Here is a 25329-nt window from a genome sequence, read left to right on the forward strand (position 1 = left end):
AAAGAAAATTATAGGACTACATTTTGCGGGAAGGCAGTAACTAACATGGAGACAAAACGGTAAAAAAAAACAGAAGATAACAAAACACGAATAAAGAGGTAAAAATGAAAAAAGCAAAAAAGGAGTAATGCAACAAGATGATTCGTTAATCCAACACCTTCTTCAGCCTTGACCTCATGTTTATATTTAGAACAAGTAAGAAGGATACTATTAACAGCCTCTCCAGAAAAGTCCATCATCAAGGAATGAGATATAAATTCTAGGGACAAATTTTCTGCACTATAGATAAAAATTCTGTTTCACACCATCTAATTTAATTTCAATTTTCTCCACTGCCACTTTGGCCTATTGCAGGGCTCCTTGACAAAGGAAAAGAAACATTTTGATTGATAAATGCAAACGTTTTCAGTCTTCAAATACAAAAATCAGTTTATTTCAAAGTACAATTTTAAGAACACTTGATCTGAAACATTAAAATTGAACATTTATTATTGCAATATACTATCTATATTCCTGTTGTTGTGAACCAACCGTTTGAGTACAAAAAAAGTAAAAGAAAAGAAGTAAATAAATCTACTTTTGATTAATTTTTCACAAGAGGGCAAGAAATACTAAGATGGGTTGGTATTTTTCGTACAACTAGTTTTGAGTATTTATCTAAAGAATTCAAAAACAGATGAATGAAAGCTGGTGTCACTTATAAATAGCACAAAAGTAAAATATTTCTGAGGAATTAGATATCAGACCACTACACATGTAAAAATTAAAGTACAAAAAGGTACATATCAATAGTGAAACTAAAAAAATGTGTATCTTGGTTTTGGTGTTTCAAAATCTCTACTCCTATTTTATTACTTGAAAAGGGGATCAAACCAACAATACACCTAGAAATTTTTACAGAATATTCCTTGCATGGAGAAGATGAGTCACCGAGGTTTTAGAAAAATGACATTTAGTAGTTTTCCAAGTAGAAAATAAAGTATGACAGAAAGTCAGCAAAGTTGCAAATTGAAATACGCATTCCTGCAGTTTCACCATTGATATGATACCACACCAAAATTCCAAGCAGAGTAAATTGAACATTTAAACAGCTCAAAAGTCGACTCATAGATACGTAATTAGCATTTATGGTTCACATGTTTAATAAAAAACTTCCTGCTTATGTAAAAATCAAAATCAATATGGGTCAATGTGGCCATTAAGGACATTTGACTAATAAGTAATGTTGGATTCTACAAAAATGTATTTCTCCCTCTGACACGCAGTATTAGTAAACTTTACGTGGAAAAATTTAGCACACTGAGAAAATTTTTTCATTGTTCAAAAGCACTGGAATTGTGTTGTTTAGTGGTTGATGTGATTCAAGAAGACTTCTATTTTTTGGGCAAACAGAAAGTTTGAATTCCTAATCTCAGATATAGCTGATTGCTCATTTAAGTATTAAATTTGGCACTGTTTGAAATATTCACCTTGTTCTATAAGAAATTTAGATGAGATAACATAGTGTTGTGGTGCACAATATTTTACACGGTCTAGTGGTTTGTTCTGAGACTGGGGCTTAACGCCGTAGAAAATTGAAAAAATGCTGTACCAAAATTCAGAAGATAGACCATATTGAGGACAAATGTGACCTCATTTTTACAGTTGTCCTCATATCCTCATAAATATAATAATATTCTAAAATCATTCTTCAGACAGTTGTGAAATCTCATCGAATGCAGTAAATTCAATTACACAGAAAAAATGTCAGTCTTTTCGTCACCTCTTGAGACAGACGAAACATTTTGCACTTGGATTAACACAGGGTTGTGTAACTGTGAACTGCTCACACTGTGACGTATGCACACACTGAACCGTGTATGAAGTGCTTTACAACTAATAATACTTGCCATTCAGCATAAATATCGACTGAAAAATACAGAACCTAACTTTGAATAAAAAATCTAGAGCAATTTTCAATTGTAAGAAAATTCGGTTTGAATCCTCCTCTATCTTATAATTTATATCTTAGAAACTCTAACTTCTACTCCTAGTATAAGATACACCTGTGTACAAAAAAAAAAAAAAATAAATAAACAATAAACCAGTAAAAACTTTCCATTACAATTCTTTGGAAAGTTTGATCAGTTGTGGTTAGCAGTTTATCAGTCCACTGTCAAATGAGAATTTAGGGCAAGAGTTTTGCAGCCTATATGTTGATACAACAGAGGCTTTTCTTTTCGTTTTGAGTAATCAAACTTTGTGTTTTCATTGCAGAAATAAGTCATTTTTTTTTTTTAAGATGCAATAGAAGCTAATGTGCTTAAACTAGAAAAATTAAACAAATTGTCAGTCTCATTAGAAAAAACCAAATAATCTCTTAAATAAGTTATAACTTCATGTATTTCTTAGAAACAGTTCCTAATATGTTTTCATTTGTTTTAAGATAAAGTTAAGAAAAATCTAATACAAAAAGGTTCTTAAAATATTTTCATATGTCTTAGAAGCAATCTGTAAGTAGGCGGAGCTGCTTTTTACCTGCGAGAATTTCAGGAGACTGAACCACAAATCGATGGCTGAAGTAAGAAACCTCTTATATCCGTTTGCAACGTTGCAGCCTTCCGGTCATATTTTATTTTTTCATGCAAAACTAGTCAACTTAATGCTTTGAATACTTCCTTGATTTTTCTTCTCTATTAGTGGAATATTCCGTAGAAATTTCAAACAATATGGTTGACTTCTTTCCCTCCAAAGAAAGAAAACAGGGGTAGAGGTTTTGAAACATTACAATGGAGATACGTGGTTTCGTACTTCAGCCACTGAAATCATAATTCAGGAGGCTGATCTTGCACTATCATGCTTGGACATGTATTCATAAACTTACTTATACTATTTGACATCATGCAATGAACGTAAATACTAACGTGGGCAAAATGCTCATTTCATTTCATAAATTTTAACTTAGGTAGCAAACGTTAATTTTAAGATTGCATTGATTTTCACTGCAAGTCTAGGCAAGTAATTCAAATCTGCATGGTTTCAGAGAGCCCTGCCTATTAGTCCCTGACAAAATTTATACTTGATAAGGTGGGAAAGAGGAGAGAAGGGAGGATCATTTCGCAGGGTGATCGTTTCTCAAAAATTTTAACATAATTGAAAAAATAACATCGACCAGTTGCATGCAAATATCATTCAACTGTTAATATAAAATAACGCAGAAAAAAGAAAAAGGAAGAAATCTACTACTTACAAATAATACAATATTACAAACTTAATAATTCGAAACTTCGGGAAATAACAGTTTTGTACATTACAAAAAAGCTGAAGCGGGGAAAAAAATTGTAAAGATGACTTGAATTAAAACAGTGGAAAAGGATACTCCGAAAAACTTTCACGAGCTTCTGACAGCACATTTTCTGTGTATTAGCAGTTGTCCAATATTCTTCTCCTCTGATCCACTGCAGTCGAATAGTTCTATCTCTAGCTGCTTCTTCATATTCACAATATGACATTTCAATTTCCTTTCTTTGACCATGCTTTGGAACTGCAATGTGTCCATCACATCCCAGTCCTTGCACTTGGGCTCTACACCTGTCAGGAAAATACAGTCAATTAAGGGAGGAAAGATCATTTATGTACCTGAGGTTCAAGTCAAACAAAGGCAGAAATTTAGAGGCCTAAACTGGCAAGGGTCAGTTGCGCTGATCACAGAATCGTGTTTTGATACTTGATTCTTGTAAAAATTAGATGAGAATCCTGTAAAGCTAAAAATAATAAGATCTGTCTAAACCGCAACTTTCTACGTTCAATAATAACCGAAATATTGCTCTGTGTAAAGTCGCAATCACATAACTCGGTTTGCGACGTGGCAGACTTCCTGTCATACTTTATTTTTTAAATGGAAAACTACTCAACGATAATTCTTTAAAAAAGCGGTGATTTTTCTTCTTGGTGCAAAGGAAATTCTGCAAAAACTTCAAGGAATGATGGCAATTTGTTCTCCTTTAAAAAAATAACATAGAGGCGGAGATTTTCAGACACCGCAAACGAGATATGCGATTGCAGCCTTACGCTCTAGACATGTTAAAAATTCACACATAATATATTCAGTCCCCAATCACTTGTTTTCAAATTTTTCAGGTCTGCAGGCACTTTCCCCTTCAATATTGGGAATCCTGTTTGACAGGAAAGACATATAAGAAAATCTAACCTGGATATACGAGAGTCTCTCCAAAGGTAAATTAGACTGTCATATTTCTTCAAAATTATTCACGATAAATAAATGCGGTAAAAATGAATGTGTTAATTATACTCTTCTTTCCAATGAGTTGAAACTGTTGAAGGCCCACCCACTAGGATTGTCTATTTTATCAAATTTTTAAATTTTTTTTTTTGGACCGACCTCCTCTCCACGCAGGTTTAAAAACGAAGACCCATAGACAGTACTTTCATCATTCAGAATTGATTTAAAAATTTTTAAGGACCCCTAGACACGGTGCAAATTTTAGCAATTTGATACATATTTTCGATTTTAAAATTTATGCGCAACACAATTCTTGGGACAAACATTACTGGAATGAACTCCTTTTATAACTCCGCTTTAAGAAATGTTTAACGTATGGTAAATTTTTCAATAAAATGGAAAATCAATGACTCAATTAGTCTTTCATGATTGCTTTGCTACGAGATGAAAGGAAAAAAAATCGGATGAAACAAAAACTTTAAACTGCAAAAAATCGCTGAAGTTTCTTTATCCCTTTTCGACACTGCGACAAATCTCATGAAAATGTCCCACATGACGAGACTTGTCAAGAAAAGGCGTGTATAGTAAAAGAGGATCTTAAACTCACCAAATAACTTGGCACTGGTTGCTAGCGCAGGCTTATAGGCTCCTTGTTTGTAAGTTGGCATCAAAGGAAAGATGTCTTGAACAGGAACTAGTTGAAGCCCGCCAGTGTCAGGGAAACTTCCGATGCATTGATCTGCGTCCAAAAATGAGGTGATGGTGAACCTGATAACAGAACATTCCACTTAGTTGCACAAAATATGTTGAATGACATATATTGACAATGAAAAGACATAAAGCTCAAAAGGAAAGTTGTAGAGAAAATATGAAATGAATTCTTTAAATAATTGAGCATACAATAATAAAGTTGATAAAGGGCAGACAAATGTAAAGATTTGGATGATGAATTTGATTTCTACCTAAGAAGATCTCTGGCGAACATACTAAAATTTTAGTAGGTTTCTGACTCAGCCAACAGTAGGTTTGTTTGAAACCGCCTGAATTGTAGCTTTGCTTGGAAAAATCGAACCTCTAAGGGGGTCGATCAGGTAGTGCACCAAGTTGTTTCGATATTTTCAAAGCTACAACCAGCTTCAGTGTAAACTTTAGAAAACACGGAAAAAATTAAATTGCTGATTTAACGATTTTTTAATTAAAAAAAGTATTTGACATGTTTCCATGTAAATTTTACAATAAAAAAATGCTAATTTAACCACCCACATGGTTCAATTAGCTTTCTGCCATTGTAAAATGTACATTTGAAACATTTTGGAAATATTTGTCAACAATTTTTAATTGTTAAATCAGCAATCCATTTTGTCTGTGAAAAAAGAACAGTAAATATTTCTGTGGGTGCCCTAGTCTTCTTCATATTTTCTTCTTCTAAAAGAGAACAGAACTTTAAAATGGAGGTTCTTACAAGAAAAAGCAGCCAAACATTGTTCATCTCCTGTCCTCACCTTGAAGTGTACCCAAAATTGGGATTATAGGAACAGAACTATCAACACATACCCAGTCTTTTCTCGTTGTTTTGTTCGGATTACACTACAAAAAAGGGTTGCCCTCGCACAAAAATGGTAACTCACCTTTGCCATTTTCCATTCACTATCCGAACAGCATAAGTTTGCCCAATTTCTAAGTCTTTTTTCTTGCTTAGTGGGTACTTGGTGTAAAAATTATTCATTTCTTTTTCAAGATTCTCCAATGTCTTCCGTGACTCTTCCGTCTGAATCTGTAAAAAAAAGTAAGTTTCATCAAAAATATTATTTCTATTTTCATATTGTGTTGCATGTGTATAGGGTGAGCCAAAAATTCCAGGACGACTGGCTAACTTTTGAACAAGTGCACATAGAAATATGAAACCTTGAGGGTGTTTTTTGGTCATTACAGGCTACTTTTCCGCAAATGTAAGATTTTGGAGGGGCCACTCCTGGGTGACTACGCAAACACTTGAAATTATGCATTCGCAAAAAAGTAGGCTCTCTGGAAGCACCCTCTTCTCTAGGTGTACCCATTCAAAAGTTAGTCAGCCATCCTGGTACTTTTAGCTCACTCTACTACCAGTGCAAATATGGAATACAATATCTCATTTTTTAAGATGAATTAATAGCTTTTTTCACTAAAAATCCAGATTATTTGGACATGTCACATAAAAAACAAACACATTTCCTAGCAGGGCATCTTTATCCTTCATTCCAATAAAAATTAGATCTACTATGAGCAATTCGCTACATTTACTCGATCATGCAACTTTTTTCTGGATTTTTGTAGACTTACACAATCGCTGTGTTGCTTACACAATCTTTAAAGTCCTCTCACATTTAAAAAGTTTTTACTTTCTTTCTTTTCCCCAATTTTAATCCATTCTTGGCTGATGGTTAAACTTGATTCCCTTTGATAAAAAGCTGTGGCAATAGTTTTGCATTGTGAAAAGGATTTTTATTCACAAACATGGAGAATTAGAACGGTCATCGCTCATCATTGCATCCTTGAACCGACATAAAAAACCTTAAAACTACTTGATCTCCTCACCGAAAAGTTGTGAGGATTAGCAACATTGACAACATAAACGTGCAAAGTGTCATCCTTTGTCTTCGGTAATTCAAAAGGCTGCAAATCAGAGGGACTGGAACCAATATGTTTCCCAGATTCAGAAGACTTGTCCTCTCCAGCTGGGACAAGGTCCCTCTTTCTTTGACTCTGTTCAGGAGCGGAAGAGGTTTTGGGGATGAAGGGTTTAGCATCAACTTTTAAGTTGGTATTCACAAGTGGCGTCACAACTCCAATCAGAGGGGGAGGGGGGGCTTCGTTACTCTGCTTTGAGGCTTGACCCAAATCTTCAACATTGCTAGCATCTGCAAATATAAAAACACACAAATTATATTTTTTCCTTCCGACACTTAAATTTAAATTCGCACTTTGGCCATCGATATGATATATATTCATGATTTCTCCATTCAGCATCAATAACAAAATGAAGAAAGCTGACAAATACTAAAAGACCGTTAAACCGATCCTGTATAGGCTCCGAGTATCTCTGCTTTAGATTTTTACTCAAAATTATATGGCCCAGCAAAGTAAAGAATTTGATCAATTTGTAATCAATCTTGTCTATTAAAGCTAATGAAAATAATTACATCATAGACTCACACTTATAAAAATTTACTAAACCAATAACTAAAAATCTACTAGTATTATATCATGAAAGGCCACGGTGTAACACATGCATTTAGTCTGAATCAATAGGTTATAACCTACTACTCCAACACAATAACAAGGAAACCCTGAGGAAAGATTTTTCAAAGTATTTCGGTAAAGCAGGCTCATAGCAGTGAAAAAAGACTCTTCTATTCCTCAATTTTAAATGGTTCGAGTAGTGTGCCGTCACTACCCATTCAGTGTGTGCTGTTCTTCTCTTAAAACAAAGAACATCTGAAATTTACAGCAATTCTTAGGTCATGGAAGCAGATAGAACTAAAATTGCAATTTTTCAAAAATTTCCTCGCTCATCTACTCCCTAAACTGAACATTTAGAGACAAATACTTACTTTCGACATTCACATCTGGACTTCCTTCTTTGTTTTCAATAAGCCTGAAATCAAGAATGAAAACCACTCATGATTAGTATAAGGAACTTCTGTGAAGGGATGAGCAATCCTTTCAAGCTTCATAATTTAGATAAAAATTTGAAAATACCTGAGACTTAAAAACTTCTAAACTCATTCACTTGTCATCTTTTATTTTAATCTACCACCTCCTTAGTATGTAATACAGTGCAATGGTTAAATGTGTAAATAAATAATCATCTTGATTTTACAAGAAATAAAAGAATTTTGTTAGATGATCGCATGTATCAAACAGTGACAAAATGTTACTACTGTGTTTCCTCAATAGATGGGGAGGGGAAGACCGAGAAAAATTACGCAATACAGCTAATAAGAGCTAATTTAAATTAGAGTTTAAAATTTGATAAGAACTAGCAAAAGGAACTCCACCACAGGCCAAAGGTGCAAGCAGAAGCTTGCAATTCCATTATTCTATACATTTTTCATATCATCAATTAAATAGAGGATCCTTGATAGATAAACCATTCCCAGGTGTAATGCATCACAATAATTTACTTAACAATCACTGCAGTATACACTGTCAAACAAAAGCATTAGGGAACAGAGGGCGGGTTCTCGCGTTCCCCACAATTCTCATTATTCACTCTCTATTATAAAAGGAAAACTTTACCATCATTACAATTTTCTAATCCTTGCAGTATCTCATGTTGTGGGCTGAGTGAAATATGTAGGGATAAAAGGTCGAGAATTTTGAAATGAGATAATTCTAAAATGTATAATATAAATATAAATGTACGGTCAATTCTCTCCCCAAAACTTGGGAAAAAAGTGTTTCACGTAATTTAGCTCATTTCATGGCCTCTCATCGAAGAACTCTTTTCTAACATATCATAAAATTTCCTGAAACTCAACCTAATCTGATGTATTGAGCCATAGCTTGCTAGCGTAACTATTTATACATACAAAACCGTTAACAGAAACAAGGACTTTACTGTGCAGATGCTAATTTTTCATGGGGGCGATTTTTGTCGCAATGGATAAATCGTGATAGTTTCTGACAGACGAGATTATGAAGAAGAATGAGCTGCGGGAGTCTTAATTTATAATGGTTCTAATAGAAGGGATAAATTGCATTGACATTTCTAAGCCCTTATTTTAACAGATTGAGAGTTTCAAAGGCTTTTTTTCAAATCTGGGTGTCTTGAACTGAGAACTTCATACAATCATTTCTCCGGTTAGATTTTATGTTTCCAAGTGTCCTTTACATCAAAATGTTTGTTTATATACTGCTCTGAGCAGAAATATTAAGGGCTCAATCAACCGGTTTTGGGCAAAACCCCCCCCCCCCCCCCCCCCCCGGTCAATCACCATTGGACTTCATTGGAACTGCAATCTCTGGCTCAGTTTAGGAACAATGCATGTTCCATTTGTTTTCCTATTCACATACTTGTTTCTACAGATGAGCCAGAAATAGTAGTTCCTAATTCCAAAATAAAGTTCAATTGTACTTGCGATTAATTTTCATTTTCTGGGCACACACAATTTACTAGTAATTTTGATAAATATGATGATCAAGTTGAAAAACCCCTTAATTTTTTCCCCATTCAGCGCATGGTTCTGATAAGTCCAGTACTTGTGTGATAATACACATCGAGGGCAAAGCATTATTGAAGAGAATCAAGACTAGATAATATTAAGTTTACAAATAAAATGACTGCTCTGAGGTTTTGTTTAAATGCATACTGTGATTGATGTGTCAGAACAATTTCACACTGGGATCCATGCCGAATAAGTCTGCGCACTTTTAGGCTGCAACAGAAGATCGTCTGATGTCAGTTGAGCATGGAAAGTAAATGCAAGAATCAAGGGGGTGGATCTTCTGTTGAAGTCTAAAAGTGCGCAAACTTATTTGGCATGGACTCAATGAATGTCTGTAAGTACCTTATTTATAGAGGTAAGTTTGAAAACCAACCCACTTAGTTGGGTTTATCATTTTCATGTATGAAAAGGGTTTTTCTTGTCATTGTGTTCAACATTCTGCCCATCAATGCGTGTATACTGATAGTTAAATTTTTAAAATTCAAAATTGTTCTTCTATGATTCAGTATAATTACAGGCTTTGTAAGCCCAAAGTAGATTATGAAAATGCATTGGATCAGTGTTCATAACAGCTCTTTAAAACCGAAATCAAGGATTTTCAGGGATCTTTTGAAGATTCAAAAAAGTATCAAGTGAGACTTTTAATAATGAACAGAGAGAGTTTCAGAAGCCTTCCACTTTCTCTGCTACCTTAAAGTTACGAGGAAAATTTAACCAAGTAGATGACATTATTTGACATTTTCAAGTCTCAGCAGAAAGAAAGAAGACAAATCTTTCAAATTGTTTTTGACAAAAAAACCAGATTATGTAAGATTTGCATATTATAGGTACATTTGAGAAAATCTATTACAATTTAAACATATTCAAGGTCTTGAAGATTCGCCACTAAATTGAAGTATATTCAAGGGCTGTTCCGGGGGCGCCATGAGCCCTATGGATGCGCTAGTCTCAGAATTGTATTGAATCAATTAAGATTCAATGTTCTATAAGACATTGCTCTCTGAAAAATAATTCAATTAACATTTTTCACCATGGTGGTACAGAGTTTGGTGGTTTCACTGGTTGCTCCAAATGCATCACTTATAGAACCAAGGTGGAAATAATCTTCATAAACACCATCATGGCGGATTTCAAAGCTGTAGGTAAAAGGTTATAACCATCATAATATGATTCTATGACTAGTGCACCACATCTATTTATCACCGTAGAAGGATGCTCTATTTCTTAAATATTTTTATGAGAATTGAGCTATTATGTAATATGAGAGATTTTCATGGCCTTAAAGTGCCCAGATGGATTAATGCGAAAGCGCTCACATTTTCTGATTATTTTGCTGAACAAATGGAGATGCTTCTAAGAAGTATATGGGTATTCAGTTATGAGAGGTGAATGTCGATTCTCTGGCAAGTATTAAACGAACATTTTTATTGTTTATTGATGAACATGGGAAAACTCAACAATCTCTATTGATTTCTTGAATTCATTATGCCTCACAAAGTCTTTTGACAAAATGTGCAATACATGAGTACTTCATACCTAAACTTAATATTTACTATCGTGTCGAAAGCAATGAAGCTTTAGATGAAGAGAAAAAAGGAATACAACACAAAGCTATTGAAATGATGAGAAAAGAAACCAGATTTAATCATTCTTGCTGACGAAATAAAAACAACATAGGCTGGAGGACAGCTGTACAAAAATAAAACTTTGAGATTCACAATTTTGAGCATCTTAATTCCTAATAATACTGCTAACATTTAGTCCCTTAGGATTCCGAAAAGTCACAAAATGGCAACCAGCCTTCTATCCTTGCTAACATTGTAAACTTCTGTGTCAATTGACGTTTTATAAATGGAAAAGAAAGCTTTTCAGACCCTGATCTATATCAGGACTAAGTAATGCAGATGCTACGAAGAATGCAGGGAACTGAGCCTAAAATTGACATGTTTAATCTGACTCTGCCCATCATCTCTATTAAGGTTGTATGCATTTAGTAATGAATTAAATTGTGTCTCACGAAAACCATTGGCGTCCATTTTTCTATCTTTGACTTTCTTTGTGATCATTATACTTTTCATGAGTTGATTCAATCATGTAAGTAGTTTAAAGAGTCATTCTGGGAGTCTGATAACCCCAAAACAAGTCTTTGCATCAATTTCATGGTTTCATCATACTCTGAAAAGTATGATCAATTTCAAAATAATTCAAGACTGGAATAATGGAAGTTAACAGTTTTTGCCCGACGCGATTCAATTCTGGTGTCCACTTGAAGTAGGTATGTGTCTCATTATTCATCTGTCCATCATTAAACCAAGAGAACTTAGATGAACCGCAAGAAGATGAGGTGAAATATTTGTGCTTTACAGTAAAATAAAAATAAAAAAAAGAAAATACGAAAAAATGAGCTAAAAACAGAGTGTAGGAACACATTCCAAGAAAATAGACGACAAGAAAAACCCTAAAAGTTTATCAGACAATACATTGCACTAATTGTTTAATGAATATTCAACCGGGTATTAAAATAATTTTTTTCTTAAATTTACTCTCTTATGAATGTAACGCATTTTTGAGGTAAACCAACTTTAACAAGTTCTAAAACATCCACTGTCATTTCTCTCTTTCCCAAGAAAATTTTTTCTTTTTCTTACTCCAAGTGCAAGGAATGAGGATATTTTAAAGGGATAGTAAAACTTAAGGGATTCATACCCGAGAAGGAGCAAACCAACTTCAAAAAGATTTGTCTCAACAGTACACAACTAGAAGTAAGGTCTCTTACTCCAAGGGATAAAAAATCAGGATCTTTAAAAACATTAGAAAAAATATCATCCTGAATTTTTCAGTCAATGATCTACTAACAGGCACTAAAAGAAGAACAAGTTTTATCATTCATTTTAAAATCGACCGAAGGGGTCCTTGAAAAACATAATTAAGTACATACTCCTTCTACAAATTCATAATTTAACAAAATCTTCATTCAGACTTCAACTTGATGAAAACTTTTAAAGAGGAGAGAAGTCACTCAAGAGTAAAAAATTCAAGTCTTATGGATGAAATTCCTTTACTATTCCTGTTTTTCAGGTTTTTTCCGCCCTGGTAACACAGGGCCTTACCACAACCTTCATTAATGAGGGTACCTCCGGGGCACTTATTGAAAGTTTAAAGCAGCCTGATAAGACAACTAAATGCGATATGATATAATGCTTAGTTCAGATGAAGGCTGTGTCTGGTCTCGTCAGGCTGTCATAGTTTCAATGACCAGACCGTAGGCAAATTTTACATTCTTTCTCATTCATTGAGATGGCAAAGGGATATCTGGAGAGTAATAGCTTACAATAGTACAGGGAGCAAAGCAAAGCAAAGGAGACATGGACTAACGGATGAAAAACAGAGAAGACCCTAAAAACGACCATCAAAATGCTATTCAATGTTTTACTGATGAGACACCTAGATTTAAAAGAAAAAGCGATGGTAGTAGGACAAACCCAGGGAGAGGAAGGAGAATGATACACAATTGGTGTTGTATGTATTTGAGCAACTAAGTTGAATGTGAAGTATATCCTAAATTCATCACTAAGACCCAACCAGTGAAAATTGTTGAAGAGTTCCAAAAGGAATAAATAAAACTGGAAAAAAGGATATCCGTTACGTTGTTATGTAATTATCTGTATAAAGTTGTAAAAGGTGATCATTAAGTTTGTCCATTTAAACTCATGGTTTACAATTTCTAAATTTCAAGGATTGTTCAATTAAAGTGGTATATTTTCTGTCCATGAAAAAAAGAAAAATCTATGTTGTTTTGTGATTTGCGACAACTAAGGCTATGCAGCAAAGTATAATTACGAAAGGAAAATATGTAAATGAAAACGATCAGTAAAGATGCTACTAGTTAAAGTGCTCCCAAAAATTCAGAAAATAGGTCAGACAAATGAACTCTTTTTAACCTACTTCCTAGAATAAAATACTAACAACAAACCAAATAAAAGGTTAAGACAAGATAGAGAGAAAATAACATGTTTTAAGTATCAAATATTTTACAAAAAAGGAAAGAAGTAAAGAAAAGGAAGCAGCCACAAAGCTGTTTAAGTTTTGACACATCTTTGTAAACTGAATAATCACCAGGATCTTCACTAGGAACAGGGGTCAATTCACCGAGGAAAGATAATATTTTATCAACCATGAACAACTTTCCTCAACTTTCCTTTTATAAAGCTTTTTTCATTTCTTCAACTGCCAGTTTTGCATTGGTGAATTTGAATGATCATATAAAAGTGTAAATAAGTACGATCATTTTCACGCATCAATAAAAACCATGATAATCATTGACTGTCATGGCAAGGCACTGATTTGATGACATACTTGGGTAATCGAAACTTGACTAAACCATCACCGATTTTTAAAATGAGGAAATCCTTTATCAGGGAATCACAGGCAAAAAGATCAAAATTACAACAGGATAAAATAATTGACAGTTCTATGGCTCCTTTAAAAAAAACGAAATAATAAGAAAGCTGTTTAATGATGAGAAAATAAATTATTAGTTACTGCTCCCGAGAAAATCCTCTTGATTACCGAAAGAAAAAACATGGGAAATCCCGGACACGCATGGAAAGGGTTTAAGCAGATTACAACAAAAACAGGTAAAAGGCAAGACTTAATGAGAAGATGAACTATGTAAAATTTGATCCTAACTTGAATTCCGGGTCTATTACAATGGTGTTATTGATGGATGCAAGGATGTTGCTAGGAGGCATGCGGATGAATATTTCAACTCTTGGAATCTGAATCTCATCTTCAGAGGTCCGCTTCACTAGAACTTCAGTATCGTCTGTTACCATCTCTCGAATCTTCTCGGCCAATTTCTCCGAGAAAACTGAAGGCGGTATTGATTCTAAGTGCACCAGAATTGCCTGAAATAAAAAAAGAAAACTTTTCAATAAAGCTTGATGTTTAAGTCTCAAAGGCTTTAATTAATTTTCAGTTTCCTTAGATGAACAGAACTTATTTATCCACACACCTTGCACTTTACATTTTGCATACCCCATATTTTAAAAGTAGTTCAAAAATGAGCAAGCATATTTTGCAATTGTAAATGAATTACATTGAAGAATTTACACCCTAGAACAGTTTAAACTGCCTTCCCTTGAAGTAAATCCAGAAAAAAATAATGCGCCACTGATTCTAGGCTAAAAATTAAATGTTAGAAATAAAAGTGTTTATCCTATTTTTACTTTGACCAACAAAGGAACTGGTTTTAGTCAAAAATAGGTAAAATATTCGATTCGATTCGAATTCGAAACTTCTTCAAAATATTTGATTTGATTCAACATTAAAAAAACCATATTCGGATAGCCCTAGAAAACCCACATTACAAGAGACTCTGTGCGATGCTGATGATGATGAATACTATCCAAAATAATAGAAAGTAAGAGGAAATTTGCATAATCGAGGACAGACTGTTTTTTTAGTTTCATTATTGATATACTAAGTTTTTGATGACAATGTATAATTTTATGAGTGGAGATATGTAGAAAATTACAAATGTGTGAGCTGATATAACTGCTCTTTTGTATGGCCAATTATAAAATGAGTCTTATTTTAATTTATTTATACACAGGATAAGGAAACATCTAAAATAAGAACAAAACAAAATGCTTGGTTAAATTTAAGTAAATTCTAAATCTTTCAGATGACACTTAGTTGTTACAAAGTATTTCATATTATTTTCAAGAACAACCGTGGCTATTTGTTCACGTTTTTTGAAGGGAGATTCAAACTCGAACCCTCGGGAATGATAAAAACAGTTAACTCCTTTAAGGGCAACTTGGCATGTAGAAATTTTATTCAGTAAAACTACAACTTACCTGAGGCAAAATAAGACTTAATAGCGGAGGTAACTTATCTAAGCTCAAGAGTTCATTTAAAGGTACATTGTGCGAATTCCCATAGTCTATGTAAAAAACTTCAATCTGGAAAGGAAACAGATGATACATTCATTACTCATGGTAAAACAAAGCTGAGGAATATTTTACTAGAATTAAGCAAAGGGAAGAAATCATAAGAAGATATGGACCTTAAAGCCATAGAGTACATGGAGTCACAAAAGGAATGAAGGAGCTGGCGCCACTTTTAAGCATTTTTCAGTCACCAAATTCCATGACTCCTGAGCAGTGCCCGGTCACCATTTCGATACATAATCAATTGTATTTAGTAAACAGGTACCCGACAAGCAATGGGTTATCCGGTCATCTGATGTAAACAGAGAGGTTAAGACTTACTATGTATTTTACATCGCCATTTTGGATCGAAAATGTATTAAAAAGGTGACCACAATGAGCTGGGAACTTGTCAACCAGAACATGACCCCAGTTCACTTCATGATATTACATACAAATCTATGCACTCTATGCATAAACAGCACAATGCACAGCATGCTGCCATGTCAGATGTTACAACTTCAGCAGCAATAAATAGACCAATCATGATTCTGATAATATCTTGTACTTAAACGCTGCAACACTTCGTTCGGTGAATTTGCACAGGGGGGTAAGGACAAAACGGGTAGAGGACCTCGCACATTCCTTGTGGGAATGTGTGCCCTGTTCAATTTTCAATTTTTTTATAGCATTAAACTCGTCTATGAATGCTGGCTGATCAAAACTGCGCCAACACTTTACAAGGCACCGTTTTTGCACAATCCGCAGAAACAAACAGAAGAACTGATCAGCAGCCGAACAACAGTCTTATCTCAGATTTCACGCGCCTTTTCCTTTCTCCATTTAAATCAATGTCTTTCTCTCTCTCACTCTATTGTCCTCACCTGATAGACATGAGCTGCGTTTTAAATTCAGTCGGCCTGTTCTGGAAATGATAAAAACTAAAGTTGGCGCAATTATGACTTTTGATCGGCATCCATTGACAAATTAATGCAATAAAAAAATTGGAAATCAAAGAGTGCAAACATTCCCATGAGGAATGTGCAGGGTTTTTTTTTGCTGATGGCAGATGCCTTTGAGACATGGCACATTGAATCAGTAGGCAACGTCTTCACGTTTCCTAAATCTTCAAGTCACTCAAAAATTTTGACGAGACATGGTAAATAAAGTTCAAAATTGGAAAAATGTTTGCGAATTTTTGACTCAAAAGCTAGGGAGAGATTTCGTAAAAATGTATGTTTTCAGTGTGATGATGGCTAACAGAAAATGTCTAATATGATATGGTTTTGTCAACTTAGGCTCCAGTTGTCTTCTCAAAAGCGTTGGAATGCCAAAAAAGACCCCCTTTTTTCACATCTGAGCTGATTGTCAGAATAGCTCTTTGTTATTTTGATTGAAAACTCATATGCTGTTTTAAACTTGCTCCTTATTGTATGTTGGGGAAATCTTTTGGTCTCGAGGTGTGAGCGCAAAATGAAGCGAAGCTCTTTCCGCAAAGCACTTACATCATCTTGGGAGTTAACGTTCGTAATCGCTGCTCGATACCATTCATCGTCTGTGAATTTAGCGAGGTACAATTTTTCAGTATCTATGTCTCCCAAGTTTGCGATTTGGTTTGCTTGCACTATTTCAGGAGTAATGTCTTCAACTAGAGCCTGCAGAATCTGGAAGTGTTTGGTGTGGAATTGTAAGAAGATTTCTCCCGTGTCAGATACATGAGACACATACGTTTTGACGTCTCGTTGAATGCCACCACGCTGTTGACAAAGAAACGTATATTAAAAGAGAAGAACGAAAAATCCTGCAAGACAAGCAAATGATATTGAAATATTGAAACTAAGCCGCCAGCTTTTGTTCAAAAATTAGGATTGTGATTTTTTATATTTCTCTAGAGGAGCAAACAAAGCGAATATTATGGTTTAGGAATATAGTGTGAAACACATTTTCATGAAAGAGGGGGGAGATTGTCTACATCCAAGTATTTATTGAGGGGGGGGGGGTTCAAACTCTTTGCATTTCTTGAGCTACATTCTTGTAGAGTGAAAACATCACTTCAAATATACTTGTATTTTTAGTAGAAGCGTCGCTTAGGGGCTGGGCTGCGGAATGGACAGACAGTACAGCCCCCTAGTTCAAAAATAATACTAGTACATTATGTGAAAATAGACTTTGACAAAATGAATATTTTTCACCAAGAACAAGTACCCTGGACAATTTCTACAAAAGGAGTTTTAAAGGTTGCACATATAGAGGTAATTTGAAAAAGCACAAGCGAGTCGAAAGAGGACAGATCAGTTGAATGACAAGAATTTTTGAAAGATACAGGTGCCGAGTCAACTTTTCGACAAACAGCATCTTAGACCACGGAGTGCAATACTTTAAAGCGGAGTCCAGGTTTGGTTGCAGCCTCTTTTTTTTATTACTGTTTGAATTGCCATCCAGTACTGACAGATTAAATTGCAAGCCAAAATCTGCATGCTTTGGGACATATGCTGGACTAGAGTTTTACAGCTTAAAACGCCGTATACATTTCTCCAATATGGAGCAGACTTTGTTTGAAAGTTGTACATATTCAGTTAGATGTGCTCTAGCAGTCATGTACTTTCAATGTTATCTTGGCAAACCAGAATATTGAAAATTAATACTGATACTTAAAATTCATAACTACTCACAGGTGGCATGATTGGAGCTGAATTCTGTGCATCAAGTTTCTGCAACCACTCTTCACCCATATGAACATTATCATCAGTGCTAGTGTCGTATAACTCTATTGAATAAGGTTCTGTGCGAGATTTAACTTCAGCAACTAAACTTAGTCCTTGAATTGACGCCAAGTATTCTTCAGAAGCAGGGTCATCCGCATACTTCTCCAGTCCATCCAAGGAACATTTCACAGCCTGTAAAAATAAGGAAGGTGTAATAAGTTAGGTGTTGTATACAGGTCTTGTAAAACTACCAGACCACATATCTCAGTTTGCGACATTGCTGACTTCCTGTCATTTTATCTTTTTTGTGGAAAACTATTCAACATCAATCCTTGAATACTTCCATGATTTTTCTTCTCTGTGCAAGCAAAGAAAACTTCAAGGAATGATACTGATTTTTTCTCCTACAAAAAAATTAATTGAAGAGGGCAGCTTTTCAAACACCGCAAACAAGATACATCGTCTAGTTGTTTCACTGTCGACATATTCTGCTACCACAGTTCAGAATAAAAAAGTAGTTAATCAGGGCTAGTGAGAAAAGCTCACAAATGAGGGGAAGTAGTGGAAAAAGTAGAACAGGATTTGAACTCAGGTATCACAATCTGGGCGTACTAATAAAAATTTCACATAAATGAAGATGGACATAATGATTAGTATCAAAATTAACTCATGCATCAGTGATTAAATTTGATCTGCCCATCAATTCCATGTTTCCCATGCTAAATATAAAATCACTTGAATCAAATCCATACTAAACTCAGTTTGTGCTACACCTACGACTAATACGAGTCAAGTAAACTATAAAACACACATTCAATCAAATTAAGTTTTAAGGAGGAAGGTAAAAATTAAAATACAATTGCAAGTATTATATCTGAAAATACACAATAAATATTTAGGAGGGAATATCATGCAAGCAATATTCGAAGTCTCTCAAGAGATATTATCATTTTTACACAATGGACCACTAGGCAAGGTACGAATTCCAGCATTCTGTTACATGTTTCTTAACCAAAATTTCACGTAGAACACGATACGCACAACAAAAATTACCGAAATTAACTCCTTACGAAGATATTTAATGATTCTTGATGCGTAAATTGAAACCATCCGCTCATGAAAACTCAATGCTCTACGTGATTCACATCGCGCGCTAAACGTTATCATGACCGTCTAAGTGATATAAAAATCTGGCAACCTCAGTCTTGACGCTTTGGCTCAGCTATAGCAAATTGCTTATAGTTTGAACAACACATGGTGGGAAATGAACATTGCTCGATTGAGAAGCTTGCTGAAACTGTTGTAGTGCAGGATTTGACTCACGTAGAGCTTTGAGTTTCTTGTGAGCGGGCAGTTCAAATTCCTCGTCACCAATCTATACTAATAAAGCAGACTTCACGTTGATTGACTCACTCACTGACTGACTGACTCACTCACGTATCAGCGGATCTCGTGAACGGGAGGCCGTGTGACCCTGAGATTCCGCACTGGGATCCCTCTCTACCCCGAGGCGCCGGATAAGGGAGGATTTCGCGATCCGCCCGCCGGTTCGCGGGATATCGCGGTCCGCGTGTGTCGATTTTCCCGTAAGGACAACGGGTGCGAGAGAGAGTGCGAGCGAGATGGAGCGATTTCCGCGTCTCGCGCTGGAAGACAGCTGATAAATTTTACGTACGTTCTTCTGGTACGCGCAACGGGTGCGAAGAAGATGGAAGGAGTTCGGCGTCCAACGAGTGCGAGGAGGATGGAACGAGTTCGGCGTCGCGCTGTTGGAAACGCCGCGCCATGATTTTTGCGAGCTCCGACTCGTGCATCCGTTGCCGGGCTACTCTCTCAGGGATGTGAAAATCTGGAAAATCTGTCTGTGCATTAGTTCTGTTTTGAAATGATTTAGGCGAATTCTCGAAAAATTTTGAGAGAAGCTGTTGTTTGGCTTCAAAAATAAAATAAATAAACCCAAATGGAACATAAAGACGGTGTGCAACGTTGCAATCGGAGGAGAAGCGGGGTTTTTGCGCGCATTTCATCAATACTTGACTCCGATCGTGGAAGGCGCTCTTGATACAACTATTTCACCACGGGGGATGTCCACATTGCTGCTCGCTATATTGAAGGCGTTCTGTACTGTGATGACGGCTCGGTCGAACAGCGCCTGCAGACGCGGTGCTGACAGCAGAGCAAAACTAGAACATCGTTTCGACATTCTCCACCTGCTTTCTGTTTCTATCATAGTTTACCGAAACACATGAGTCATACTTGCAAAATTTTGGATCATCGCTAATGTTTTTTCCTTTTTTTTTCTTAATTTCAAAGCATTAAATCTTATACAAGGAAACCGATGGTTACATCCCATAGTTCTCGTAAAATCGAGATTGGATTCTTGCGATTCGTCACTTTTAACAAGCAGAAATGAAGCGAGCAACTATTTGAACTCCGGAGTGGGTATGTGGTATCATAAAAAATTGAAGGAAAATCATACGTTTTCGCCCATCCCAAGTAACAGATGTTTATGAGTTTTATGCGCACATTTACGTAGTCTTAGTTGAGTAAGAAATTCGCGTGTATGCCACGATATTGATTTGAATAACGCGCAATTATAATACTCTTAGAAATTCGCCAGGAACACGACGTATTTGCCGTGATATCGTGGTGGTTATCGTGTAATTTCTAATTTGTTTTTCAAAATCCCTGGAAAAATCACGTTTTCTCCGCGATGTCGATGACAAACCCGTCATTGCTGAGAATTAAACGAAACCGTTGGTTAAATCCCGTAATTTTCGCGGCTGAAACTCACCAGCTGTAACTTCAATTAAACATTGGACTGACAAAAGTAACACATCTTTATGAAAATAACCAACTTTTGATTGGGTATTGTTGATTATTATAATGATCATATGAGCTTACTGCAGAACAGACCAAAATAGCAGCTTTAATCAGCATACTACTAAGCTCTGCATTTTTATCAAACCAGTGCGTCTCGCCAATTTTGAAATAGTAAAAAATAATTCAGAAACACAATTAGTAACTGATCACTAATCACAGTGATTGCTGATGGTGGGGGTTTTCCGGTGCGTAGCACGGGTTTCCTGCTAGTGTGAAATAAAAAGGTTAATATCTTCGTTGAGAGTTGGTTTCAGTAACTATTGTTGCGCAAATCGTGTTTTACGTGAAATTTTGGTCAAGAAACATGTATTAGAATGCTTAAATTCGTACCCTGTCTAGTGGTCCATTCTCAAAAATATTGAACTTCATCAGCTAGAAGGGTATCTTAACCCCATATAATCAATGTGTTAATTCACTCTCTGAAAGTATAGAGTAAATTTAGCTCCTAGGAATTTTTTCAGATTTTTGTAAACCCTAAATGGCAAAAAAAACCCTGTTTTGAAACTACCAAAGATAGGACCCATTTGAAACAATATTTTTGGCAGGCACTGATGGCATAGTCAGACGGGGGAAACAGCGTTTTTGCCGGTTGGCTGAACTCATATTCAGGCATGGCCTTGCTGTATCAACTCAACGGTCAACTTTTGATCGGTCAGATTTTTATTAGCTTTTTTTCCCCTTAAAATGATTTGTTGAACTTTCTCATTAACTTCTTGGTTATTTACTAAGGTATTACCTGAGAAAAATTATGATACAACCCAACCTGCAAAAGCAGGAGTGCAGGAAATGCCCCATCATGGGAGCGTGAAAATGTGGAATAGCCCCAAAAATGTGGAAGCTTGGAAGATTCTGTACCCCTGTGTAAAAATTTCTTACCACAGACCCGTCACCTGGTAGCAAGGTTTTGTTGCAGCATTAGGCTCAATATGTTGCAGCAAAAACACCTCTAAGATAACTATTGAAAATAATTTAGGAGTAGGAGATTGCTAAAAACTAAAACAATAAATAAAAGCTGTGATGAAATTTTTAACATCAACACTATGAACTCTAGTTGAGTGTACAACCTGTATGCATATCAATACTGAGATGAGAAAATATGATTTAAATGCTATAATAAATCGTATCTAACAACTGAGAGTTCCCAATAAATTAGAGGAGACACACCAAGTACCTGAGCAGGAAATTTCAGGAAAACCGGATCAAGAGTGAATAAACTCTGAGGACTAAATGTTTCTATATCTCCATTGTCGATTAAATGGCACTTGTATAAACCATTCTCTATGCCAAGCAGCTTTACTCGAAACCAGTTATCATCAATATTTACGGTGTAGTAATTTCCAACATCTGGGTTCTTGACATAATTTTCCTCTGGCTGAGATTGATATGAAAGAAGCATTTCATCCAATAAATCATCATATTTATCCTAAAAAAAAGAAAGAAAAAAAGAATGTTGTGTAAGTTAATTACTAATTCTGGGCTCTTAACAATCCAAGATCGTAAAGCCCACAAAAATGCATACTTTTTTTCTTTATTACAAACATCCATTACTAATTCCATTTTTCCCCCATCAACAATTGACAGGGATGCTTGAGCTTTAATTATACATCAGCATTCTTAGAGAGTCATAAATTAGGTAACGCTCTGCGCTCTAGGGCCGGGGGAGAGGGCCACTTTCTTTTGACGTGTTGAAGGAGAGAGACCTACGTCACAAAAGCGTTACAAGGGGGAAGGGTGTCAAAAAAGGAGCGTTACATGTTTATAACCACTCCTTTACATCCTTGTCACATTTTCTGCCGATACGTTTTGACGTATTCGTCCCTGTGTTGCCAAAGGCACTTGCAATGAGGTCAAACTTTGCAAAAATAGTAAAACAGTAAAAATAGTAAAAGCTCTAAGAGCAGGATTAAAAAATTTTCAGCCCAAAGTTTGCATGCAATTACCTAAAGTTTCTCAAATTGCCCTCGTACGCTAGACACAGGGAAAATAACAGGTACCTTGTTTTAAGAACAGTGCCTAATGATGCATTTTTATCCTTGGCACTTCTTCTGCAAAGTTTCATAATATTATTGGGCCGAAAACCACGGATGATGAAGAATAATAATTTTACTTTGCTGGCTCTTTGTCCATACTAATCCATTTTGAACACTTTAGATTTCAGAATTAGCGGCTTTCTTATCTTTGATTCGCATCTCTACAGGTCAAACTTTAACCCTCTATGGCACAATGTAACTTGTTTGTAATAATGCATTTTGTAGTTTTACAAGATTTGAATTTTTCCGCTTTGGCATGATTTATCAAATTTTCATCAGTGCTTTCTTTTACAAAAGACTAAATACTAAAAACTCTAAAGTTTAAGAAAAAAACAACAACGAAAATTCAGGGTGTCTACTGAGGTCCACAAAAATAAAATGAGTACTTTTTCAGTACTTTTTAGGTTCTTGAGGAAAAATTTAAGTGCCTCGCCTTGGGGAAAAATAAAGTACTTTTTAAGTACCTTTTCGATATGTATCGCAATTCTTTGATTTTGGCACTGCCGTGCGCTTTACTTCGGCTATTCCTGTGGCCTATTCGGCTGTTTCCGTCAAATCTAGGGAAATGCCTCATTCCGCTCCTCTACAACAACCGCGCTCTTTTGGACTGACATTGCACTAATACGCCTGATGGACAACGCACAGAGGGTTGCATAACTATCAGGTGATCGAACTAAACGCGCAGCGTAAAATGCGAAAAATTACGGACCTTCCGCAAGATTTACGTACTTCTAAGGTACCTACGGACCGACCTTAAAAAATGCGTATTTTTTCTGGATTTTCCGGACTGGTAGACACCCTGAAACTGAAACATGGATTTGTGTGACTCAAAATCCAAGATCCAAAATTAATTTGTGCCATAGAGGGATAAAATCTAAGATGAAGGAGGGAGGGAGTATATTGTGCATGGAGCATATGTACTTACAGAATAATCATCTCCAATTAGTCTGACCCATACTTCTTTTGTTGAAAGAGGTAATGTGACAAATATATCCCAGTGCGGTTTCTCTGGCAGCTCCAATGGTGGCGGTGAAGGGAATTTAGGGGAGGAACTCTGCAAAAAATGAAAACAAATTCGTTGATACATTTCTAATATACATTATATGCATTTGCTTTTTCCCAGGCCAGAAAAACTTGCAGATTTGCAACCAAAGAAGCAAAAAGCTAGCGATCGCCATTAAAAATGATAGCGTAGGACTACAGCTAAGATGAGGTAAGAATCAGGGAAGGTGTTAAGGGAAGGACTTATAGCACTGAATCTGAAAATGCTATCTGTTCTTTCCGACCTCCCTAAGATTTTGTAAAAAAATTAAAGTTTTCTCAGAAAAACAGGATCTACCAAGGAAAATGCAACTTTCCAAAATATTGGCGCATGTTAAGAGAATTTTTTTGAATTATCTCTGATGCAGTAATAAAGAAAATTACAGAAGTAGATATAAATATTGAAGAGCTGAAAAAAGGGGAAAATGTCATAACTTTAACCTTGTCTAGCTCAGCATCACTTCTCTGGCTGTCATTGTTGCTTCAGATGAGGTCATGAACATCCCATTAGATCAGTAAAAAAACTAACTTCTTGAGAAAATGTTTGAAAATTCAACCTGACAATTTGCATGAACACTTCGAGTGTCTGCATCAGTCGGTCCTATGAGTATCATCTATGTATTTCTTGCAAAGATAAAAGGAATTCCTTGGGACTGAAAAATTGCTTTTAAGGTTCTCTGCTTCAGGGATGCAAATGGTTGAGATCAAATTATGGAAGTGCCCTAGAACTTGTGGAAGCTGAGATTTTTGTTCTTTTTTTTTGTTCGGTGGTTTTCAGATTTTCAACTCTTGACAAACACCCAAAAATAAGCAACAAGTTTAACAAAATTTTGATCAGCAAGTTGTGTTTCCTTTTTTGCAGAAACCCAGAAAGTTGCAGAAAAACGCAGAGGCCTAGAGCGGTTTGCACCCTTGCTTTACTTGAAAATTTTCTATGGTGGGCCTTAACCTGTACATTGAAAATTAACTTTTTTTGCTTCAACTTACAGCAGTCTTAGGAGAAATTATGGATCTGCCTCCAACATGGATTACTTCTACTTCTGAAGAATCTTGGACTAGCTTGACCCAATTATCAGGGAGGCCTTCCTGGAACCTTTTTATGTACATTGAGGCAACTTCATCCGACCAGATCCCATGATTTTGGCCTTCCAACAACTGTAGGGACATAGTAAAAAATATAATCACTACAAGCTCTCTAACCTCCAAAAGCCGATTTTGGCCCCCCCCTGGATTCGGCCCAAACTTTGCTCAGATGTTGTACTAAGTGTCCCCGACGCTTGGGCAAAATTTCAGCCCCCTCGGATAATT

The 25329-nt window shown here is 35.7% G+C and overlaps 1 protein-coding gene across 7 annotated transcripts in view; it reads right to left on the minus strand.

The window, feature by feature from the left end:
- Nucleotides 1-402: 402 nt before the first annotated feature.
- Nucleotides 403-25329, minus strand: part of tapas (tudor domain-containing protein 7 tapas) — a 52409-nt gene continuing 27482 nt past the window's right edge. For all 7 annotated transcript variants that reach the window (XM_019062222.2, XM_019062221.2, XM_019062219.2 and 4 more), the window contains 12 exons: nt 25009-25176; nt 23906-24034; nt 22122-22373; nt 18035-18259; nt 16868-17119; nt 15291-15395; nt 14119-14336; nt 7813-7856; nt 6797-7119; nt 5851-5996; nt 4830-4990; nt 403-3570 (listed from right to left, as the gene is read on the minus strand). In XM_019062222.2, the coding sequence (XP_018917767.2) occupies nt 3371-3570; nt 4830-4990; nt 5851-5996; nt 6797-7119; nt 7813-7856; nt 14119-14336; nt 15291-15395; nt 16868-17119; nt 18035-18259; nt 22122-22373; nt 23906-24034; nt 25009-25176 (2223 nt within the window). In that variant the 3' untranslated portion in view covers nt 403-3370. The remainder of the gene's footprint in view (nt 3571-4829; nt 4991-5850; nt 5997-6796; nt 7120-7812; nt 7857-14118; nt 14337-15290; nt 15396-16867; nt 17120-18034; nt 18260-22121; nt 22374-23905; nt 24035-25008; nt 25177-25329) is intronic.

Source organism: Bemisia tabaci, chromosome 4 (genome assembly GCF_918797505.1).
Source record: "Bemisia tabaci chromosome 4, PGI_BMITA_v3".
NCBI lineage: Eukaryota > Metazoa > Arthropoda > Insecta > Hemiptera > Aleyrodidae > Bemisia > Bemisia tabaci.